A 24628-nucleotide genomic window follows, 5' to 3' on the forward strand; every position below is an offset into this window, starting at 1 on the left:
GGCTTGAAACAGAGTCCTCGGGCATGGTTTGGCAGGTTTAGCGAGGTGGTCTAACAGTTTGGAATGAAAATGAGCAAGTGTGATCACTCGGTGTTTTATAGAAATTCTGATAATGGAGTAATTCTGCTTGTAATATATGTGGATGATATCGTTATCACAGGAAGTGATATTGCTAGCATCACATCCCTAAAAGAATTTCTTAAAACACAGTTTCATACAAAGGATTTGGGTTCATTGAAATATTTCTTGGGAATCGAAGTAATGCGGTGTAAGAAAGGCATCTTCTTGTCTAAAAAAAAAATATGTTCTTGATTTGTTAGCAGAAACAGGAAAATTGGGTGCTAAGCCTTGTAGTGCTCCAATGACCCCTAACCTTCAACTTACCACAGAAGACAGTGAGCCATTTGCAGATCTTGAAAGGTATAGAAGATTAGTTGGCAAGTTGAATTATTTGACGGTGACTCGTCCTAATATTGCATATTCAGTGAGTGTGGTAAGTCAGTTTATGTCACCTCCTACTGTTGCCCAGTGGCATGCTTTGGGACAGATTCTTTGTTATCTTAAAGGGGCCCCAGGGCGAGGGCTATTCTATGGCAACCATGGGCACTCAAATATTGAATGCTTTTCTGATGCTGATTGGGCAGGCTCGAAGGTTGATAGGAGGTCAATTACTGGGTATTGTGTTTTTGTGGGAGGTAACTTGGTCTCATGGAAAAGTAAAAAGCAAAATGTGGTCTCCCGTTCTAGTGCTAAATCTGAATATCGAGCCATGGCACAAGCCGTTTGTGAAGTCTTGTGGGTACGTCAACTATTAGAAGAAGTTGGGTTCACAAATTCGGTGCCTGCTAAGTTGTGGTGTGATAATCAATCAGCTATCCACATTGCCTCCAATCCAGTATTTCACGAGAGGACTAAACACATCGAGATTGATTGTCATTTTGTTCGTGAAAAGGTCCAACAAAAGATAATATCAACAGGACATATCCGAACTGGAGAACAATTAGAAGATATCTTTACTAAAGCTCTAAATGGAACTCGAGTTGATTATATATGTAACAAGTTAGGCATGTTAACATTTATACTCCAACTTGAGGGGGAGTGTTATAGGTTATAGTAAGTAAATATGTTAATATAGGAAGTAAATATTGATAGATGGGTTAGTTACTTAATCTTAGGGATTGCATAATTATAGGCTTGATTTTCCTTCCTGTTTAGATACCGTCTCTCATGTATAGGCCTGTGCAATCGGTCGGTTCGGTTCCGAACCGAACCGAACCGAAAAAACCGAAAACCGAAATGTCAAAATTTTAAAAACCGAAATAACCGATTATGATTATATAACCGAACCGAACCGAACCGATAAAAATCGGTTCGGTTCGGTTCGGTTCGATTCAAACCGAAATCTGCAATTTTTTTTAAAGATTTATCGGTTCGATTCGGTTCGATTCAAACTAAAATCTGCAATTTTTTTAAAATTTTCTATTTCTAATTTCAACAAAATAATACAATAAATATTGTCTGAATACACTCAGCAAATCAATAGGGATTACTGGACTAGGGAGGGAGGGAAAGAGATTGATGGCGAGCGACGGGAAGAGGGTGAGCAACTCCCACTTCTTTCAACAGATCGACGGGAAGAGGGTGAGCAACTCCCACTTCTTTCAGCAGATCGATGGGAAGAGGGCGAGCGATTTGTGACTTCTTTCAGAGGGGGAGGGGGAGGGCGTCGTCGTTAGGGTTAGGGATTGGGTATCAGAGTGAGTGTGAGTGATGTGAAAGAGATTGATGGCGAGCGACGGGAAGAGGGTGAGCAACTCCCACTTCTTTCAGCAGATCGACGGGAAGAGGGTGAGCAACTCCCACTTCTTTCAGCAGATCGATGGGAAGAGGGCGAGCGATTTGTGACTTCTTTCAGAGGGGGAGGGGAGGGCGTCGTCGTTAGGGTTAGGGATTGGGTATCAGAGTGAGTGTGAGTGATGTGAAATTGTGAATAAGGGTTTCGTTTCGGGCTGGGGGGAGGGGAAATTGGGAGGGGGGAGGCGAACGCCTGGGCCGAGGGTTGGGGGTGCTGGCCTGGGTTGGGTATCAGAGGGGGAGGGGGAGGGGGAGGGCTCGGGCTTGGGCTTGGGCTTGGGATTAGAACCGAAATCGGTTATTTCGGTTTGATCGGTTATTTAACACGTTTAAACCGAACCGAACCGAAAACCGAATAATTTTAAATATACTAACCGAACCAAACCGATCATCCCGATTAACCGAACCGAAAAACCGAAATTAATCGGTTCGGTTCGGTTTTTCGGTTTAAACCGAAATCTGCACAGGCCTACTCATGTATAAATAGATTGTAATCTCTATTGTGATATACAACAAATATTATCTTTCTACACCTTCTATAGCAACACTACTGGTTGTTTCTCAGGGGTGTGGAACAGAATATTGTGGGCAGGGCGTGGGATGGGTGAGCAATGTTTGTTTCTTTCGATGCAGCTTTGGCAGAACAAAAATGTCCCCAAAGGAGTTTCAAAAGCTGCGCTCAGTCACTAACTAGAATGCCTAGTAGTTTACACCACATTGCAGTATTATGTATAACAGGTTAATTCAATTTAAAAATTGACAGTAATACATAATCAGAAAGCAAAGTCAGTACGAAATATAAAGAAGCACACTTAATCAAATCAATTCTTCAGATTGATTTGATTCTTCAACGACGAGTGCCCTTAAAATGTGGGGTTGCAATAGGATGTGGCATCAAGAAATAGGTCTTTAGAGGTCAAGGCCACCTTCCTAAACCACTCAAGAAATACTCATCAATTTCTTCTCATCAACTCATGCTATGATAATTCTGCTACTTTTGCCTATCAACAAAAATCTATCAATATCTCATGTTTCACATTCAACATGATTCCAAGCAAGCAAGCAAAATAAGCAATGCAAACCATCGAGAAGAAATTTATGATAAAATTAAGTAATTTGATTAACAAAAGCTTCCACATATCCCCAACCATCATCAATATCAGGTCCTACCCAATAGCCAACTATTATTTTATGAATACATAAGCTTACATTCATGCAGAAAGGAAAAAATTCACCACAATGAAATAAGGGAGTTAAATTTCCAGAGCTGCCCGATACGGAAAATATATCTCTATTTGAGTGGCAGAATGCAGGAAGGTTGGTTGCTGCAAAGAAAATTCAGAAGTCATTTTATGGAATGAAGAATAGTGGAGCTTCAATGTCCAATGCAATTACTTGGCTTTGTGCATACAGAGGCACAAAAGTCCATTTTTTTTTGCGTTGGAATTAGATACAAGCCTATTGTCATAGGATACCAAGACATTGACTTCCAAATTCAAAGGACTAAATGGAATTTTTCCACACATTTTCTCTTAACACTGCTGATGCCGGCTTTGGCTAATGCAACAGAACCCAATGGATGTCGGCACAAGAGGCACAAATTATACCAAATTAAAATGAATGGTTTGTCTTAAGCATCTTGTATATGGCTGAAAATGAAGAATACTTTTAACTTACCCAACTAGTTTGGTATGTGCATTTGACTTTGACCTTGGGCTATGAGCCAACCTTTTTAATCCAAAACAATGAATGAGTTTAACCCTAAAATTCTTATTCATTTCTGGTTGAGGTTCTGATCTTAAACTTATTCATTCCATCAAATTCATGTTAAGAACAAATTATTAAGTGCTAAACTTGAACTGGATATGTTAAATGCTACCTCTCCTGCAGATAAAATTATGATGATATGGCAAATCTGAAAGAAACCTTTAACATTATGATTTATGAAAATAACGACCATGCATAAATATTTCAGGAAAATAGCATAGGGTCATACTAAAACAAGAAGATTACGAAAGAATACCTGTTCTGATGGTTGCTTGACTTGAAAGTCCAGCCAGAGGTACTCCCCTCAGTTGTAATTTCTGTAAGAAAATGCCCAACAAATATTAACCGTGTCTACACAAGAACAAGTGTTTTTACATGCTATTGGTATTATGCAAATGGATGGGACTGGTTACAGCATTCTCAAGTAGCAAACTTTAAGATAATATTAAAATTCAAAATCTACTGCAGTTCTGAATTCTTCCCAACCTGGGCTAGATCAGATCATATGTTGAGCTGCATTACATTCCTCTTGCACCAAAAATAACTTCTAATTCTCTCCCCTTTTACATCCCCCCAGCAGAATAATGTACTTGACAAAAAAAAAGGTAAAGACTAGAATTTCCCCAGGTCATGGTGCAAAAGCAAGCAAATGCTCTCTTGATGTAAATTACTGATAACACAAGACTCAAAACCAAATTCAAGTAATTAAATCTATAAATGCTCTGGCCATGTTTAGAGTGCTTTTAGCACACCCATAAAGAAAACCACTTAAATCAGAACTCAAATTATCCACTGCAACAAAAAAAAAAAATCTAATGCGGGGAAAACCAAAATTATCCTTGAAAACATATAAATATAATTGGGGAGACACTATTAGATTACAGACAAATTATCTAATTAACGAAAGCCATCAAGTTAAAAAATCAATTCACATCCGCCCAAAGAAAGGACATTGGGATCCAAAGAAAGATTTTAGCCAAGATAAAATTCCAATTCTTGGTTTCGCTGAAATGATCAAATGGAATGCAAGTAGCACATTAATAAAGAAGAAGAACTTCAAAAGAAAAGAAATAAGCTTGTAGTATGTAGAATGGCGGCTCAAAATCATAATTTAGGTGAGAATTACCTGGATTGAGAATTTTCGGGCGCAGAGAGGCATAGAGAAGCTAATGGATACAACACACGCCATTGAAGTGGAGGCGGGTATTGCGAAGAACGAAGTTGCAACTTTTTCCTCCAATCTCTGGGTTTAGGGGTTTGACAAAGTGCTTGTTCCTAGGAAGAATTAGAACGTTCGACACTGAAGTGAGAGCAGCGACGACGTTTTAGATTATAGGAGTAATTTATGCTTTAACTTGAAAATGAAAAAGCCCACCAAGATTTCAGATCTCAACGGCAATGCCAGAAGATGGACAGGCCCAAAGTTTTAACAGGAGTTTGTTTTAAAACGACGTGCCGTATAAGATGGTAAAGGAGTGGGACTAATATACGTGAAACATTAGTTAATATGGATGTATGAGTTAATGTATATAAATAAACTAAATCGTTCGTGAATTAGTCGAGGTTTGATTCGATAAAAACTCGATTGAGCTCGATTCGATTTCTAAACGAGTTAAATTCGAGTTTAATTTTTAATGTCATTTGGTAAACGAGTCAAATTTGAACTTATTTGGCTTGTTAAAGTTCGTGAGTTCGATTCGTTTCTAAGTTTATGAGCATACTCACGAATACACTCATGAACAGTCTCGTTAAGTAAGTTAGAGATTATTATTATAAAAGAAATAAATTCAGAATCTGCATATAATTTTATAAATCAAATCTAATTTTTTTAAAATTTAGTTATATATAGTTTAATTACACTTTTAAAGTTGCATATATTTAGATTATTAAGATTTAAAAGTTCATCTTTATAAGTTTACGAGTTAATTTATAGATATACTTGATACCGTCGGCCTTCATGCATCCAGGTAGGAGGCCAAGCCCACGAAGACTGCCCCAGTCCACAACCCAGGAAGCTTTACTTCGGCCAGATATAGCCTCAGAGAACATGAGGAAGGACAGCAAACTCAGTCACCTCGCAGCCCTGCCTGCATGTGCACCGAAGGGAATTAAATGGCCGCCTAGCGTGGAGAGGACGTCTGACGCCATTCATACTTACGGACCTATTCAACAGAGATATGTGACACTGTAGCAAAAAGGCCGTTGCAGACAAAAGGGAATGAATAAAATGAGCTCCTCTCTAGCCAAACTTACACGACCACTTTAAATTCTATTCTTAAACTCGATAAAACTTGACTCGTCTAAATTCATTTGCTAAACAAGTCAAGTTTGAATTTCTTAATATTCGATTTGAGTTCAAAATGAGTAAAATTCGAATTCAAAAAAATTTTAACGAATTAAAGTTGCGCTATTTAAAGTTGAGCTCGATTCTATTGGTTCTGTTATTAGTATCGTTTTATAAATATAAATAAATAAGGATGCTGCTACGCGCCGCTCCAAATCCAAAATCGAAAGCAAATGCTTAATATTTGGGCTGTTTAGCTTCTTACAATATCTTAAGTAGTTCCTTTTAAGCTTTACCCTCATTTAAAACACATCCTTGGCCATAAAAAGAAACAACTTTTAAACAATCAGCTTTATTCAACGTGTCTCACATGATTTTATATTCAGCATAAATAAGAGTAAGAATTTTTAAATTTATATAAATTCTATAGTTAATTTAAATAATAAATAAAAATTAAAAATAAATTACAAACGGCTAATAAATTTTATCTTTAATTGTAATAATACTAAATTTCAAATTAGTGTATAATATTATATGAATCTTATTTATTAAAAAGAATAATTTTAAAAATTAATGGCTAAAATCTATATTTTTTATTTTATTATAATTATACTTCTATTTTTTTAGTTAAAACTTAATTTTTTAAAATTATTCTAATTGCAATACTTGTACCGTATCACTCCTCACGTCAACGCCACGTCATCATGCAACCTCAGTAAAATTTAGAATTAATAGCTAGAAAAACTCTATACTTTATTATTATTATAATTTCACCCTATAATTTTATTTTTTTATTAATTAAATTTTATTCCTTCAATGTCTAACTAAATATAGTTTACCATTATTTATATAGTTGGAAACTTATAAAATTATCAAACCATTCTTTTTTATTATTAAATGTATTTAAAAAGTATTATTTATATTATTATTTAATTTTTTTAATTTTATTAATAATTTTATAATAATAATTTATTTTAATTTTATTTTAATCGAAATCATTATCGATTTTTCTTAATTTCATGTAATATGTTTAGTATTTAGTATTATTTTTAAAATTATCGTTAAGAAAATAATCTTATTAATAGTTATGAAGTATTAAAAAATAATTTAAAATAATATTTAATATGATTCAATTTAAAAATATTTAAAATAATAAAATAAATTTTTAGGATGGTTTGTTTAAATTATTTTTTTAACTCTCAAGTATAATATTACTTCACTATTTTTTTTAAATTATAATAATATTTAGTATGAATTTTAAAAAAAATTAATAATATATAAATTAAATATTTAATTTGTCTAGCCTTACTTAATTAAATAATTAAAAAATATATAATTCATTTAAAATTATAAATTCAATTCTCATTCATCCATCTCCTGAATACTGTAATTAAATTTTATTCCTTCAATGTCTAACTAAATATACTCTATTATTATTTATATAGTTGAAAACTTATAAAATGATCAAGTGATTCTTTTTTATTATTAAATATATTTAAAAATTATTATTTATATTTTTTTTAATTTTTTAATTTTTATTAATAATTTTATAATAATAATTTATTTTTATTTTATTTTAATCGAAATCATTATCAATCGATTTTTCTTAACTTCGTCTAATATGCTTACTATTTAGTATTACTTTTAAAATTATCGTTAAGAAAATAATATTATAATAGTTATGAAGTATTAAAAAATAATTTAAAATAATATTTAATATGATTCAATTTAAAAATATTTAAAATAAATTTTTAGGATGCTTTGTTTAAATTTTTTTTTTAAACTCTCAAGTATAATATTAATTCACTATTTTTTTCTAAATTATACTAATATTTAGTTTGAATTTTAAAAAAATTAATAATATATAAATTAAATATTTGATTTATCTAGCCTTACTTAATTAAGTAATTAAAAAAATATATAATTCATCTGAAATTATAAATTCAATTCTCATTCATCCATCTCCTGAAAAAAAAAAAGATAATTACTTAAAAAGAATCCTATACTTTTAGTTTTGTTGCAATTCTACTCTAAACTTTTAAATTATTATCAATTTTATCGTGAAATTTATTGACGTGGCATATTGAGATAAAATTGATGTGGCATGCTGGCGTAGCATTGACGTGGCTAATGACGTAGTAATTTCGTTAATTTTTAACGGAATAAGTAATAATAGGATACAATTTGAACAACTTTAAAAAAATAAAATTTTATTTTTAAATAAATATATAAGGTGTAATCCTAACAAAATTAAAAATGTAAGTTTTTTTTTTTTACTATTAACTCTAACTTTAACATGTATACTTATTTATAACTATACTTATTTAAGTTATAAACTGTTGTACACTTGATAATCTAATTTTACCATATTATTTAAGAGTAAATTACATTTTAGTTTCGAATTTTAACATAATTAATGAATTGATTCTTATATTTTTAAAACTGAATACTTAAATCATTCTATTTTCATTATGTTTAAATGCACATTCACTCCATCTATTTCTCCGTTAGTTCAATTGTATACGGCTAGTCAAACATTTTAAAAATATTTTTCTTTTCAAAATATCCTTATAGACCGTACAACACATATGAAAACAACTTTTACATCTAAAAACTCAAATCTTCTTCTTCCTTTCTCATTCTCTCTGAGCTAGTCAAGTAATGATTCAGAGGCCTGAAGTAATTGGAGCACATGTGGTGTTAATGGAAGTGGATAGGTAGCGAAATAGACTTCATACGCAGTACAGGTAATGGCCGAGGCTAGAGTCACTGCTGAAAATAGTGAACAGTCTCTATCTTGGATTTAAAATGGTGAAAACTTTGAGAAGATTGCAAATTTTAATCCAGGGATTAATATAGGAACTGATATGTTTTAATATATTAAAATTGAATGACTTAAATGTTTACAATTACTTAAATTATATATTCAAAAAATTGAGAAATGGCATCCAATCAAAAAATTTTAAATTATTTTGTATTTGTATATTAAAAATGAGGCGTTAATGATATATATTTAGTTTGATTTGATATCAAAAAAATTGAAAATGGTGAAAATTTTGATAAAACCGTAGATTTTGAATTTATGGGCTAATATGTTTTAATACATAAAAATTAAAGAATTTAAGTATTTATAATTAATTGAATTATAATATACTCAAAAAAATTTGAGAAATGGCAATCAGTCATAAAATTCTATATTATTTTATATTTATGTATTAAAAGGAAGGAGTTAATATTATATATTTAATTTAATTTGATATCAAATAAATTGAAAATGGTAAAAGTTTTGATAAAACTGCATATTTTGAATAAAAACCCGTTGGCCGCTGGTAGTTGCCACTAGCAAGCACAAAAACGGGTCTTCGTCTTTTCTTCGCAATTCAAAACGTTGTTGGTCTGTTTGTTTCTCAAGAAAGCAGAAGAAAAGAGGAGAAACTGTGTCCCTTTTTTTTTCTTTTCCACTGTCACTGGTAGTTACCCTTCGCACTGCAGTAAAAAATTGAGAACTACTTACTTTGCTAATGGAAAATTTACCATAATGGAGAGAAACCGGAGAGAGAGAAAATAAAAAAAAGAGAGAAAAGAGAGAAAGATATCTTAATTTAGGGCAGAATAAAATCTATATTTTAAAAATTTTAATATAAAGAGAGGCAATATAAATATTTTTTACCAGTAATGAGAAAAATAGATGGAGAAACTATGTATTTATATAAAACGAAAATAAATGGATTTAAGTATTCGATCTTAAAAATATAAGGATCGATTCGTTAATTATGTTAAAATTTAAGAATTAAAATATAATTTATCTTATTTTTAATTTTGAATGTAATATATAATTTCATACAACTAAGCGTGATGATTATATCTTAATTTTAATTTTGGAAGTAATATAGTAATAATCTAAATTTGCAATCCACGACATAGTAGTATCATTGTTGTGACACTTAACATTACTGAAAATATATAACAAATTTTAAATTTCAATCTAAAAGAGAGAAAGAATGAAAAGATCTCCAATATTCCAACTTAGATAAATAATTCAGAGTTACACTTACAAATTATGTCTATTAAATTCTCCATTTTATTTAGTAACAAAATTATATAAGTATTATGAATACCATATAAAATATAAATATGATTAAGATTTAAATACGTGTTCTCGATTTTTTAGCTACGAATTAAAAAATTAAATTGGATATTAACACTTCTAATCTCATTATACCACGTACTAAGCTTAATTTCTTTTTCTCCATATCCTTACAAAATCTTAAATGTGCATATAATAATAACAATAATTCAGTATATATATCAAATATAACATAAATTTAGTTAATTTAATATTTATTAGTCAATTATCTGCTATTAATAAATTATTCTAAAAATTTATTAAAAATGCACTTATTTTATTTGATGGGACGCACTATAAATATAACTTGTAGGACTCCGAGTATATATATATCCTATTAAATCAAACCGAAAAATCATATTTTTCATCTTCCTAATATTTCAGTTATGTAGCTCTGATAGCTTAGCATTTTCGATCAGATTTTTTTTTTCACTCATATTTATTATGTTCATTTACTACACAGTTGTTTTTACTAAACTCGATTTATTAATTTTCTTTTGAATCAAGCCTTTTAAATTAGATGTAACAATCGCAGTCTCAGAATTTCAACATCATCAATTACTAAATCAAAATCATTTGTTTCAATTTAATAAAAAAATCCATCAAAATTAAAATCATTAAAGAATATAAAAAATGATGAAATGAGATATGAGATAAGATTACGAGAGTGACGTTGTTGGGTGTAATGATTGTAGCAATGAAATTTTTAAATGCTAATTTATTGTGATATACTTTATGATCTACTGGGAATTTAGATGAAATGTTACTTCGTTTTTGTGCATCTAATTTTAAGGAAATAATTTATGATTTTAACATTTTATTGTTTTCAATTTTTGTGAAAATAACTTTTTTTTTTTGGTTAATGAGATAAAGTATTTAAATAGAAAGTGTTTATCAGCATAAATATTTTAACATATGATGTAGTAAGATATTAACAAAATAAGTTATTTAAAAAAAATTTAATTTTTTAAAATTTTAAAAATATTGAATAAAATAGTTTGATATAAAATAAGTCATGATCTATTATCACAATATAGAAATAAATAATAAATATTTGATAAGTCGATTTCATCCGTTAAAAGAAAAGTCCAAACACTGTAACACTCTGAATAAGTCGAATCTTAATATAAAATTAATGTTAGTAGATACTCATTACACTTATAATTACGATATTTCTTATTTATTAATCGATAGAATTTCTTATCAATTAGCTTAATTTTTAAAAAATATTATAAATAACTCAATTTTATTATAGTATAAAAATTAATAAAAAGTATAATTATTATACAACTACTTTTAAATTATAAATAAATTCTTATATTCATATTTTTTTAATTTATTAATTTAAAATTCAGAGTAATTATATTTATTATTATAAATATTCATCGCGTCACATTCTCTTTATTATAAGTCGGTCAATCATACTATAATTTTATTTCAGTTTCATCAATAATATATTTATTATCAAAATAAATTTAGCATATATTGTTTATGATTTACGCAATTAAAATATATAATTATTTTAAAATTATTAATTTTATTTTTATATAATTTTTAAATTTATAATAATCGCACTTTGCAAATATTATGACAAACCAAATAACTTAAAGATTATGTTAAGGCATCGGCCCGCCTGCCGAGCTGCTCCCCTCGAATTTAAGGAGGGAAAACCAAATCTACCAAAAGGCCTCCAGTTAATTTCAAAATTGCCCTTATCGCTATCTCCACCTCACTACATATAAATACACGATAAGAGCACTTACAGTTAATGATAAATCAAAGCTTCTTTAAGTCTATTCTGAAAGCTGAAACGCTCTCTCGTCGTCCTTCTCAATTCATGTGGCTGCCAGGTTTTAATTATCATATTTATGTAATGAAATTTGATTTCGAATGATATTATTTTTCATCCTTTTTTCATTCTGAATTTTCAATAGTGCTGTTTGTGTGTGTGGCAATCTTTATATGGTGAATGACGTTTGTTTTCGCTCTTGCTTTCTGTTTGGTTGGCAAGAAAATCACGGAAAATCTAGGATTCTAGAACATTGAGTTTTGTTTTTTGGGTTACGGTTTGCAATGTACCAATGCGATTCCCGCGGATTCCGTAATCTTATTTTTGTTTTGTTGACTACTCTAGGGACAGAAAGAGAGTCGCACTGGTTTGCGTTTTTAATAATGTGACTTTTTTCCTATTATATTCTCTTGTATCACATTGTTAGTCTTTGTTGATTCTTACCTTTTCTACTGGACTTTTGGTGGTAAATGACTGAAATTGTTACTAGAACTATGTTGTTAGCTGTGCGATCCCACTTTCTCCCTAGTTTGGTAGTTTCAATTCTTTTATGTACTGGAGAAATGCAATTTGTAATTTGGAACTTAAAATTTTGCAAGAATTCAATTTAAATGATTTATTTTCTAACAGTATTTTTATTTGAAATGAAAGAATTTAATTTTTTTTACTTAAATCTTTATTTTAAAAGAAGATAAAATCTTGCATGATTTTATAAGCAATCATTTATTTTTTTAAGAAAATTATAAAATTTTTAATTAATAATGAATAAATAATTCTAGAAGTTTACCTCTCATTTTAGAGTGTCGACTATGTGATTGATGTATATGCTATTCACCGATATATTTTCACTTATTACTGCTTTGAGTAAAGGTAATGCTGTTTTCACCGACAATGATTGTCAATTGTTCTTTTTCAGATACATCTGAAGAAGTGAAAAATATGGTGGAAGCAGAAAGCAGGGCACAAGATAATATTCGGAAGATGATACTTGAAGAAGCAATAAGGAAGGCAAAGAAGATCATGGAAGGACATCCAGAAAAGATGTTTACTATAGAAGAATATCAGAGGTTTCATCAGTATCCTTGGTACATACTGGAGGATTTTATTAATACAATCTTTTTATGTGTTGCTACTTGGTAGTCCTATATTTAATTGGTTAATGATGTTTAGTTGGATGAAATATCCTTCACTGCATTGCTAGATGTGCCTATGAACTGAGTGCTTTTCCTGGATCTGATGACAATTCAATATGGATATATAGAAGATTTAAGACGACCTTGGAGGAAAGTGTTCTGTCAATAGTGAGTTTCTTATGTATTTATCCAGTCCAGCTTTGACATAGACTTTTGTTTCATTGACTATGTTCATAATGGAGTGTAATCTACGTCCTTTTGATCTGAGTTTAAGTTCACAGAGTCAATAAAGCAGTTTCACTTTCATAATAGTCTTTGAAAATTTTGAAATGCATGCTTATTATTTTAACTCACATAAGCTAATATCCTACCATACCGTTTTCTGGTCTTTGACCAGTTAACTACTGGAAAACTCTCAGGCTGGTAACTGGAAACAATTTCAATATGTCTGTTAATGATTCAATGTTCCTCTTTGCTCTCAGGTATTGCCATCTCTAAAGGATAAATCTGATGCGGCATTGTTAAGGGAACTTATCCTAATGTGGTCAAATTACAGTTTGATGGCAAGGTGGCTTTGCCGATTTTTTGAGTATCTTGATCGCTACTTTATCCCTGAATCTATGGAACTTTGCTCACTTAGAGACATCTCAGTTAACTGCTTCAAAGATTTGGTAAGAAGAACTTGTCATATTCTCGTATTCAAGTAGTGTATCAAAGCTGTCTTCTGTCACTCTGTATATTTATATTTTTCTCCCCTTTCTATTGTTTATTATTTTCAACTGCTCTAAATCCATTAATATTGCTGTCCTATATATCAGGTTTTCAGGGAGTTATATTCTAAATTCCGGGCAGCTGCAATATCACTGGTGTGTACATATTCTTTACCTTATCAAGGCTTCAAATTCTGCCCACCAGACTAATATCTAAACTCAATTGTTTTTCATGCAGATCAATCAGGAGCGCATGGGATTGCACATTGATCGTGACTTACTGAAGAATGTCCTACTTTTCTTTATGGAAATCAATAAGCATAAAGGAGTAAGCTATTATGAAGATTTTGAGAGGACAATGCTTGAAGAAACTGCTACTTACTACTCTCAGTTGGCTCAGCAGATGCTTGTGTGCGATTCATCTGAAGATTACATGCAAAAGGTTTTCCTTTATATATATGTTTTATATTATATATTTTATTTATTAGAAGGAAAGTGGGGGGAAGGAGGAGATCAGAGGAAAAGAGAAGAAAGAAAACCTGGTTTCTTTTGCTTGTTTTAGTGGATTGATAGCATCAAAAGGAAAAAAAAGAAACTTCCTTTCAAATCTCCTGGTCGTATATTTTGCAAATTTTCAAAATGAGCATATTAATAGCAGAAGGATTGCTTATCAATTTCTTAAAAAATGATTTCCCATTATTTTTACTAACATTGTCTACTTAATTGTAAACCCCATTCCTCTTGTTGATTTTCGTTTCAATATCATAACTTTGAATTTTTTCCTATTTCTTCCCAACCAGATAAATGTATTATTAGGTTCAAGGTTCTTTTCTTTCCTTTGCTTTTTAACCAAACAAGTGGATCTATAAATTAAATTCCATGCACTCTACCCTCTTCCATATTTTTCCTTCTTCCTTGCCATTGATTTTTTTTTTTTTTTGCGTCATGAAATGATTCTACTGATCTTTCAGGTTGACCAATGCTTCAATGAAGAGAAAGCAAGAGCTAGTTACTACTTGCCCTGCAACTCACAACTCAAGTTAATAGAGGTACTTTTATTGCTTTTATGGGAATTCTATCTTAATTCTCTTCTGAGCATCTACAGTATTTTGAAAGGACACCTAACATGTGAAATTGACTAGGTCTGCTGCAAAGTTTCAATACTTTACTTTTTCTGGAGGTTTTTTATTGGATTCTTCTCTCTCTCTATATATATACACACACACACACGATGAACTAATATTTCAAAGCTAGGAGGAATTTCATGTATGATATATGAAAGTACACAATACAACATTCATGAACAATGTAGTCTATATAATTAGCCTGTTTATTTGTTCATTCTGCAGGTTGTCAGATGTCAATTGCTAAGTCAACCAGTGGACAAATTGATTGAAAATCGAACAGCTGAGAACAGTGGTCTGGTAACGGATTATCAGGTGAGTTTAAAACTTTCCAAGATTATGATATTGATGGGGGCTGAAAGAAGTTTAATCAAATCTTAACCTCCATATATCGTTTAATGTTATTCCAGTCAACATTACCCCAGTTTTTCATTTTCATGTTTAGTTTTTCTTAGAAGATGACAAATCATTTGCAGGAAATGTTGTCAAAATATGCTGGCATGACTCTTTAAGAGGAAACCTCTGCAACCACACAATGAGACTTTTGTTGCTCTACCGACAAGCTCAATGCAGATAAGCTAAAACTGACATATAGTTTTAATGGAATACTTAATGACTCGGAATTTCAGTCATTAGAGAAAGAAGAAAGGTTTTGATGCCTTCGCAACATTAGCTGTTAGGGCATAGGGAATAACCTTCTTTCTTTATAATTGATTATATTTTGTACTGCTAGGTATATGCAAGCTATAGTCTTACATTTCTTCTTATTTTGAAAATCTTCTTATTCTCTTCTAGATAGTGGCACTTGTAAATGAACAAACTACAACAGAAATTCTGTTCTCGAGATAATGTAGATGCATTATGATAGGATCTCATCTTGCTTGTGCAGATTAGAGAGGATGGAGCTTCAACTGCAGTAATCAAACAAGACTTGGGAACTGATATACATAATCAAAATGACCCATTCACTACTTTTCTATTATGCAAATCTCGACTTAAATTTGAGATAAGATTTCACTGGTTTTAATTAGTCAACGATACTTAATTTCAATTCTTGTAGCCTTCAAAGCAGGACTCTGCCATTGGTTTCATTATGAACGCTTCCAATTCTTGACAAACAGTGGCGTAATTGCCCATTTTCCTCTCAGCTTTTACCGGAATTATCTGAATATGCGTGTTGGAAGGTTTATTGGGGGTTGAAATTAATGTAGTCGAGTTTTAGTCCAAATGGATTTTCATAATAATTTTTATTAAATTACTTTAGTCATATCCGTTTTTAAAATTATTTATTAATTTGATTATGATGAAATATGGTGAGAATTTAAGTTAGCCGAGTAAATTCATTTTCACATTAAATACAACAAAAATATTTTTTTAGAAAGAAAAGGAAAAGTCAGGCAGGTGGGGCCGGCGTACACAGAAAGGTAATTAGGTGAAGTTGCTGTCAATTAATGATATAGCAAAGCAAAAATCAAAGGGTCTAATCATCAGATTGGAATCTCAGATTCAGGGACCTAATCAGTTGTCTATTCTTGCCCTCTAACCACCGGACCTAATGACTTCAATAACTCTTTTAAGACAACACATGGACAATGGTCGACACCTAAACCCATTTTATTTCACTTTCCTTTTCCTTTTTTTTTTTTTTAAATATTCCTGCATGGCAGTTGATCCCATTACATCGATAAAAATGCTTTAGTGGTGCGTTTGACACGGTTAAAATTAGATGTTAATTGTTATTTTTGTATATTTTAAATGAGTAATTATTATAGAAGTAAAAAATAATTAATAGTGTAATATTAATAGTTTCAGTAGTAGAAGGTTAATAGAAAAACTTAAATAAATTTATATAAAATTTATTATTACGTTTTTTTATAACAAATAATAAATTTATTATTTATTTATAAATAAATTAATATTAAAAAATATAATCAACACTATTTTTATTAATTTTTTAATAAAAAAATAGTCATCTAGAATTAAGAACTATTAAAAAAAATAAAACAGTTTTTGTTAATTAGATGAAACAACTCACTGGATGATTCCTCGGCGGTTGAAATGAAGCTCCTGAAATGGCGACTATTTTAACTGGTTTGTCAGTACATAATTTTTATTATTAATTATATTTTTTTTACTTTTATATATAGAAAACTAAAAATAATATTAATAAATATGTAAAATATAACTCAATTATTATCTAAATATCAATAATAAAAGTTTAAAAGTTACAAGAATAATAATTACATTTTATTAATCAAGCATCAAACGCTCCATAAGTGTAGAATGTTACAAGTTTATAACTACCCTATTAACCTTGTAGCAATTGCCCCATAAAATGTGGAAGCTGTTAGAAGCTTGCAACTCTTTAATCGATTGATACATACTTGCATGCAAGCATAGAGGAGGATTACAACGAAAACGGTGGATTCTTTTTGTTCATAATAATAAAGTTAACGACTTTGAAGACAAATTTATTTTTAGTTAATCATTAAAAATTCTTACTAGATGTTTTGCTATTTCTATTTTCTTTATGTGATCACAAATGCACCACAAGATTTTTCCATTATTAATATAAAAAATATCCATTATTAACACTTAGTAACAGATTTGTTTCTGTAAATCTCATAATTTAATAATAATAATAATAAAATTTAATAATTAGTAATGAATTTTATAATTTGATATTAAAGTATAAATTTAATGATGAATTTTAAAATCTATTACTAATTAGTATGAAATCGAAATTCATTACTATTCTATTAGATATTTATAGTTATATATTTTATTTTATAAAAACATTATTATTTAGTTTTTATGGTACGGAGAAATTGACTAGTTGATTATTCAATTTTGAAAATTATTAAAGCATTCTTAATATTTTAAAAAGTTTACTAATTAATTTTTTCGTTAATTTTAATCGTTAAATATAATAAAAAAATAAAATATGAAAAGATAAATTAGTAAATTTTTTAAAAATTTAAGGGATCAACTAATAATTTTTTTAAAATTATAGAAATTAAATAATAAAATTAATAGAAAAATTAATTAATATACTTTATAAAATGAGATGTTTTAACGTATTTTTTAAAATTGAGAGATTAATTAATTTAATTTTTTATACTTAAAAATCAAATAAAATTTTTTCTTATTTTATTAAAAAAGAGTGTCCAAAAGAAGTTTGTGGAGACAGTTGAGACAATGGCAATGATATGGTAAGACGCAATCCGTCCTCGACTAAAAGAGACTGAGATTGCTTTGAGTATCTGATCAATATCTATGGCTTATATTGGTGGTAGGGTTAGTGGTTGAGTTTGTCTCTTGGCCTGTAAATTGTTTGTTTATAAGGCTTTCAATTTTCATAGCCTTATATCAATATTGTATTCTTTGTCTATTTTAGGTTTTAATTTATTTAAACATGCAGTTCAAAGGAGGGAAAAAAATTATGATTGGTAATAAATATTATACTTAGTTAACTAATTAAGCTTATTTATTATTATGTATTTATGGTTTACATTAATTTTTTTTATATATTTATCGAATAAAATAATTTAAGCATTTATATGTTAATTCATATTTATAATTAAAATTTAAATTTTAAATAATAATTTTAAATATTTTCAATTTATCATGATTATAATTAAAAAAATATAAAAAACGATAAATTTCAATGTTATTCCTAAAATTTTATATTAATAAACATATAATCCTTCGGTTTAAATTTTATATTAAAAGTAAATATATTTTATATATATCATATATGATAATTGATATTACATAATGATGATCTGAGATCCAGAAAATAGGGTTTTACAATAGTTTCTGTAAAACTGGAAAAAGCTTGGGCTTAGAGGAGAGTTTTTCTTCCTCTTTATCTATTTCCTTTTGTCCGCTAGTGACGTATAACAAATTGTCTATCATTGGGCCACATGCCCCTGCCACGCTGATATGGACGTACAAGGAAATCAGATCCTTGTTCCATGTGTAACGGCCTCCGATTCTCTCAGACGTGCGTGTGGATGGGCCTATCAGGCGAGTGAGCTGGTTGCCTTCCTTCCTCTGGGCTAGGCCGAAAGATGGGATTAGAGCTGGGCCTATGATCGCCGGGTCATAAAGGCTGAGCCGGCCTGATTGTGGAGTCGGAATAGGGCCCGGTCTCAAGGCTGAGCGGGCTGGCGGGCTGGGCCCGGATCATAAGGGAGACTTGAGGGCCTCTAAGTAATGGACTGATATCGTGGGCTTGGCCCCAGACCGAGGTGGAGAAATCCAGCGGTCATCAATTGCCCCTTTACCTTCTCGTCAGTTATTGTCTGGCTGATGAGGGGGTAAATACCGAGAGTAATAATGACCGCGCAGCCTAAAGGACAAGTCTACTCAGAACATCTCCTCGTCTCATCACTGTTTCAAATTTCAAATTCTTTCTGTCTTCTCCAAACCTTTGCTCTCTTCCGTCTTCTGCGCAATTTGCCTACATCGCCCTTCTGCCCCAGCCACTTTCAAGGTACGCTTCTTCTCTTTGTCCTTCCATGGATAGCCCGAAACTTCCCGACGTTCTTAGAGTAGAGTCTAGTGTCACTCCGTCTGTCCTAAAAAATTTATTATCTAGGGAGTATTTAGATACCCCTCTCTTTCGTATTCGAGCCTCCTACCCGAACGAGAGGATCGTTCTTCCTGATCCTCCTCCCTCCGACCTAATCGATCCCCAAAAGGATCTTAGCCTGGTCTTTTTCGCGAAACAAAGGGAGTTTGGCTTAACCTTCCCCTTTTCTCCTTTCTTTACCGAGGTTTTCCGGTACTTCAGGATAACCCCTCGGATGCTAGTTCCCAATTCCATTCTGTTCATGTCCTCCTTTGAATCTGTATATATGAGCTGGGGGTTCACATCTACGGTGCATTTGTTTGTTTCTTTCTTCCGATTAGTTAGAGCATTCCAGGGTTTTTATTATTTTTCCCCTCGGGGGGGCTTTCAATCTTTTCGGGTCACAAAAACTCAATAAAGGGTTGGATGGAGGGCTTTGCAGTAGTGGAGCTCAAGAAGGAGTCCGGGCTCATTTGGGACCTAGAACTCTCCTGGGAGGATGTTTCACTGAACTGCAATGACCTGCCCCCTCTCAGCCTTACCGAGCAGGTCGGGTATCTTCGACTGACTTCTGTTGAAAGGAAGTATGACGTTGAGAAATGTATGTTTGTGTCTAATCTTCGTGATATTAGAGATGCGGGTACTTTACTATACTTAGCTGTGTCTTTCTGCCTGTGTGATCTGCGTGGCTAGTTATCTTACTTTGAATTGATTTTGGACTTTAGCAGCTTCCATCGTGAAGATGGATCAGATCAAGCCCCCGAAGAACCTTATACTGTCTCGTGAGAGCATGAATACAGCTCTGGACGCTCTCCGGGCTGGGCAATCGGTGAAAGAGGCTACCCAGGAGGTGGCTAGGACTATTTCTGCCAGGACGGTTAGTAAGCCTCTTGCTCCACCCTCCTCCCGAGCTCCCAAACCGAGTACCCGGGGAGCCAGGTCTGCCAGGTCCCCCAGCAGCAGGTCGAGCTCGGCTATTCAGCCCCCTCGAGCTTCCCGGTCCCAACGAACTTCCACTGAGGGAGCGAAGAAAGCTCCAAAAGACACCGCTATGTCATCCACGGGCGCCGATCTGGCGAGAGCGGACTCAACCTCGCCTCCAACAGACGCCGCTAGGTCATCCGCGGGCGCCGAGCTGGAGAGAGTGGACTCAACTTTGCCTTCCGGGGAGGCCTCTGAGGGGAGAATCGAGACCCCCGTAACTGAAGAGACGGCTCCCAGAGGCGAAGCGAGGGTCATCCTTGTGGATGAGGATGTAGGGGAAGCTACTGGTGAGGATGCTTAGGTTATTAGGGATATCCTCGCGAAGGCTGCCGAGACTAAGACGGCTGAGGATGTTCTTCCCCAAAAGGAATCCTCGGGTGTCCCTGAAAAGGTTTCTGGGAGGATGGCGAGCAAGCGTCCTCTCCACTCTGACGCTCCTGCCCCCGCTCCTAAAAAGTTTCGAGCTCCCAGACACCTGGACCCTGCTTTGCCCCCACTCGAGAAGAAGAAGAACTCGGTGGTGCCCCTGCTGTCTGCTTCTAACAATGACATCTTGAATGCGGAGGACATCACCCACCAGTCCCCGGCGAGCGTGGTCGCTGAGATTATTCGAGAACGGATGTTTGGTGGGATCACGGCAGCTTCGGATCCTCGCCTGCTGGCTCTTTCCGGCCTCCTGGCTAGCTCTACTCAAGAGCAGGTGGCCTTCCGAGTTCGGTCCAGAGAGGACCTCGGGAATACTGCTAGGGAGCTGCTCTTGATGGTGAGTCACGCTCGTTCCTTTTCTGTTTCTAATTTGTTTCTGCCTTTCCTCACCTTTTAGCTTTATTCGTCTTCCCTTCTACTAGGTCACAGGCATATTCATGGAGATGGATGCTCGGGACCGCGCTCTCAAGGAATCTGTGGACCACCGTATAGAAGAGGCACGCCTTGAGGAGAACTTATTCGCGACCAGCGATGCCCGGGGCAATCTCGCTGCTGTCCAGGAAGACTACAGGTCCCTTCAGTTTGATTTGCACATGGCCTTGGAGGCCCGTAAGAAGGCTGAGGGGGAGACAGCCGAGGCGCAAAAGCATGCCCAGTCCCTGGAAGCGGAGTTGTCTCACGCCCGGAGGGTTCTCAAGGAATCTGACGAGAGGGCAGCTGCAGCAGAGGTCCGTTGTGAGGAAGTTCTGAAGCAGCTGTCCTCCATAGTGGATGCTCTGTGTAACGATCCGAAAATCGGACCGCTACCGGTGCTAGGATCCAAATCGGCTTAAGGCCGCCGGGACCCGTAGCAAGCCAAACATTCATCCTGTAAACCTGTTTAATCCCATACATGATCAACAACATACATAAAAATTTTGAACTTTTCTTTCACTCATTCATTCAATCACTAACTCAACTTGTGCATGCACTATACATAATCATAATCATAAACATTAACCCCTCCTTGGAGTCTCATCATTGCTCCAATGGGGTGACATAACATGCATTGAGTTTGGTTTACATAAGCATCAAAAGATCATGTACTCCAAGGGATTAATAACATTACACTATAGTCAAGCACAACTCTAAACTTCCATAAACATCATTACATTACATTTCTATACCATACTTTTACATGACTGTTGTAACGACCCGGAAACCGGACCGCTACCGGCGCTAGGATTCAGGTCGGCTTAAGGCCGCCGGAACCCGTAGCAAGCCAAATATACATCCTGTGAACCTGTTCAATCCCATACATGAACCAAAACATACATAAAAATTAAAACTTTTCTTTCATTCAAACATTTCTTTACCCAGCCTAGCCTGTGCATGCATAATCATAACATAAACCCCTCATTGGAGTTCTCAACAAATACTCCAATGGGGTACATAACATATATCAGGCTTGGGTTACATAAACATCATAAAACATTTATCTCATGTATTTAAGGGATTACAACAGACTCTAGTCAAGCACACTATAACACTTACATTACATTACATACTTTTACATTATGAATAAACCATGTCCACAGCTATGCTATTACATAACCTCCTCTTACTCTTCTGACTTCTCTATCTACACAGTACCTGCAAGACTGGGGTTAGGGGAGAGGGGTGAGCTAAAAAGCCCAGTGAGTAAAAAGTAAAAACATGATATTAATTCCTCCATTTTTAGGTATTTTATTCTTCATTTTTATTATTTACATTTGCTTTAATTCCACACTTTTTAGGTATATTATTATTCATTTTATTATTAACATTAAATAACATAACTTTTACTTTACATGCTTTCATGAAATGCAACACATCACATTTAATCACATAAAGGATGGTATTGTCACCATTAGTCCTCACATTTCCAAGTGCCAGGGGCGTAGAATGGGCCTCGCTGGTCTTTCTCTTACATAACATACATATCATAACATTCCAAAGTGCCAGGGGCGTAGAATGGGCCTCGCTGGTCTTTCTCTTACATAGTGCCAGGGGCGTAGAATGGGCCTCACTGGTCTTCCATAACATATCATCATAACATAACATTAGAGGACTATGGATCACCCAATAACCATCCACATCAACATCAAATTATGCAATGCAACATATTCGTGAATTTCTAATGCAAACATCCTGAAACATCGCATGGCATTAATGATGCATGAGTATGCTATCAGATTCATTCATTTGTTCATTTATTCATTACTTAAAAACTTAGGGAAATAATCCCACTCACCTGGTGACTGAAGCTTTAACGACGGACTCTGAAAGACTATCTCACAACCGGGGGTCACGGGTCCTCGGGTCCGAACCTACACAGGTGGACTCAAATGAGGCACCAAACAACAAGAACATACTCTAAACATACCCCCAAAAACCTCCTCAAAACACCTCAAAACAAACCTAGAAAACATGCAAGAAAAGGCTGGGAAGGGCACTTTCGGCGGCACCTTCGGCGGCCGAAAGTCCCTCCAGAGCCGAAAGTCAGGCAGGTTCGGCGACACCTTCGGCGGCCGAAACTCCCAGACAGAGACGAAACTCATGCATGTTCGGCGGCACCTTCGGCGGCCGAAAGTCTCGGACAGAGCCGAAACTCCAACTTTCAGGGGCAGGCTTCGGCAGCCTAAAGCTGCCTCCTAAGCTGGTTCGGCGGCCGAAAGTACCTTCGGCTGCCGAACCTGGTTTCTGCCAAAGGGCAGAAACTTGGCTCTTCATGCCCAAAACAACCCCCTACACAACCAATCATGCATAAATCTATTCTACAACAAGCATACTCAAGCATACAAGCTCCTAGGGGCCTCCAACAAGTTTAAACCCCAACTACAACACACAAGCAAGCCACATTGCACATAAACACACATTAAACCATGGATTTTTCATAAAAACTCATCAAGCCTACTCATGCATTTCTACCCCAAAAACTTGCATAAAACTTACTTAAAACACATATAGAACTAGAGATCGGCTCTTACCTCTTGAAGATCGAGAGAGAAACGATCCTAGCTCGAAGATGGGGAGATTCGAGTTCTTGAACCTCAAAGCTCCAAAACTTGCTTAAACTTTAAAACTCTTCAAAAACAAGATGTAACTTGTTAAGATCTAAAGGATTTGAGGGAAAACACTTAAAATGACCATAGGAGGGCTAAAGCTTACCGTCGGCCGAAATGGGAGAGAAAACCTCGCCTGTTTCGGTCACGGGGTCCTTTATAGGGCAGGTTCTGTCACCTTTCGGCGGCCTAACGTGCCCCCACATCTCATGCATGTTCGGCGGCCGAACATGAGGTTCGGCGGCCGAACCTTGAGTCTTTCAAACAAGGCTTTCGGAGGCCTAAAGCGCTCCCAAAACCCCACCATGTTCGGCGGCCGAACCTCACTTTCGGCGGCCGAACCTGGCAAAGCCTCCTTTGGTCTTTTTCATTAAAAACTCAATTTCCTTTTTGCTTAAAAACATAAAATACATTAAAAACATTTCATAAAACATGGTTTTACCCTTCTAGAGGTTTCCGACATCCGAGATTCCACCGGACGGTAGGAATTCCGATACCAGAGTCTAGCCGGGTATTACATTCTTCCCCCCTTAAGAACATTCGTCCCCGAATGTTCACCAAACAACACATAACATGGCAAACATATAACATACATACTAAGCACATCAACACATAGGGATCTAACCTTAAAAGAGCTGAGGGTACTGCTGGAGCATAGACTCCCGTGTCTCCCAAGTGCATTCTTCCAAGTTGTGGTGGTTCCACAGGACTTTCACCATCGGGATTTCCTTGTTTCTTAACTTTCTGATCTGCGTGTCTATGATCCGTACTG

At 33.9% G+C, this 24628-nt stretch overlaps 2 protein-coding genes across 3 annotated transcripts; one reads left to right on the forward strand and one right to left on the reverse strand.

Moving 5' to 3' along the window:
- Nucleotides 1-2922: 2922 nt before the first annotated feature.
- On the reverse strand, nucleotides 2923-4935 carry LOC110620642. The gene is made up of 3 exons (XM_021764452.2): nucleotides 4748-4935; nucleotides 3878-3938; nucleotides 2923-3179 (listed from the first exon to the last, which is right to left on the reverse strand). The coding sequence occupies exons 1-3, from the start codon at nucleotides 4808-4810 to the stop codon at nucleotides 2962-2964; spliced, it is 342 nt and encodes a 113-aa protein (XP_021620144.1). The 5' UTR covers nucleotides 4811-4935; the 3' UTR covers nucleotides 2923-2961.
- Nucleotides 4936-11734: 6799 nt separating this feature from the next.
- On the forward strand, nucleotides 11735-15907 carry LOC110620657 (cullin-1). Of its 2 annotated transcripts, none has more exons than XM_021764466.2 (9): nucleotides 11735-11881; nucleotides 12737-12896; nucleotides 13022-13121; nucleotides 13436-13624; nucleotides 13772-13819; nucleotides 13902-14105; nucleotides 14635-14712; nucleotides 15013-15102; nucleotides 15264-15907. In XM_021764466.2, exons 1-9 carry the CDS (start codon nucleotides 11800-11802, stop codon nucleotides 15297-15299), a joined length of 987 nt encoding a protein of 328 aa, XP_021620158.1. In that variant the 5' UTR covers nucleotides 11735-11799; the 3' UTR covers nucleotides 15300-15907. The 2 variants fall into 2 exon arrangements, with proteins under 2 accessions (XP_021620158.1, XP_021620160.1); XM_021764468.2 differs by having other exon boundaries at nucleotides 11824-11901.
- The last annotated feature ends 8721 nt before the right edge of the window (nucleotides 15908-24628 follow it).

Source organism: Manihot esculenta, chromosome 8 (assembly GCF_001659605.2).
Source record: "Manihot esculenta cultivar AM560-2 chromosome 8, M.esculenta_v8, whole genome shotgun sequence".
Taxonomy (NCBI): domain Eukaryota; kingdom Viridiplantae; phylum Streptophyta; class Magnoliopsida; order Malpighiales; family Euphorbiaceae; genus Manihot; species Manihot esculenta.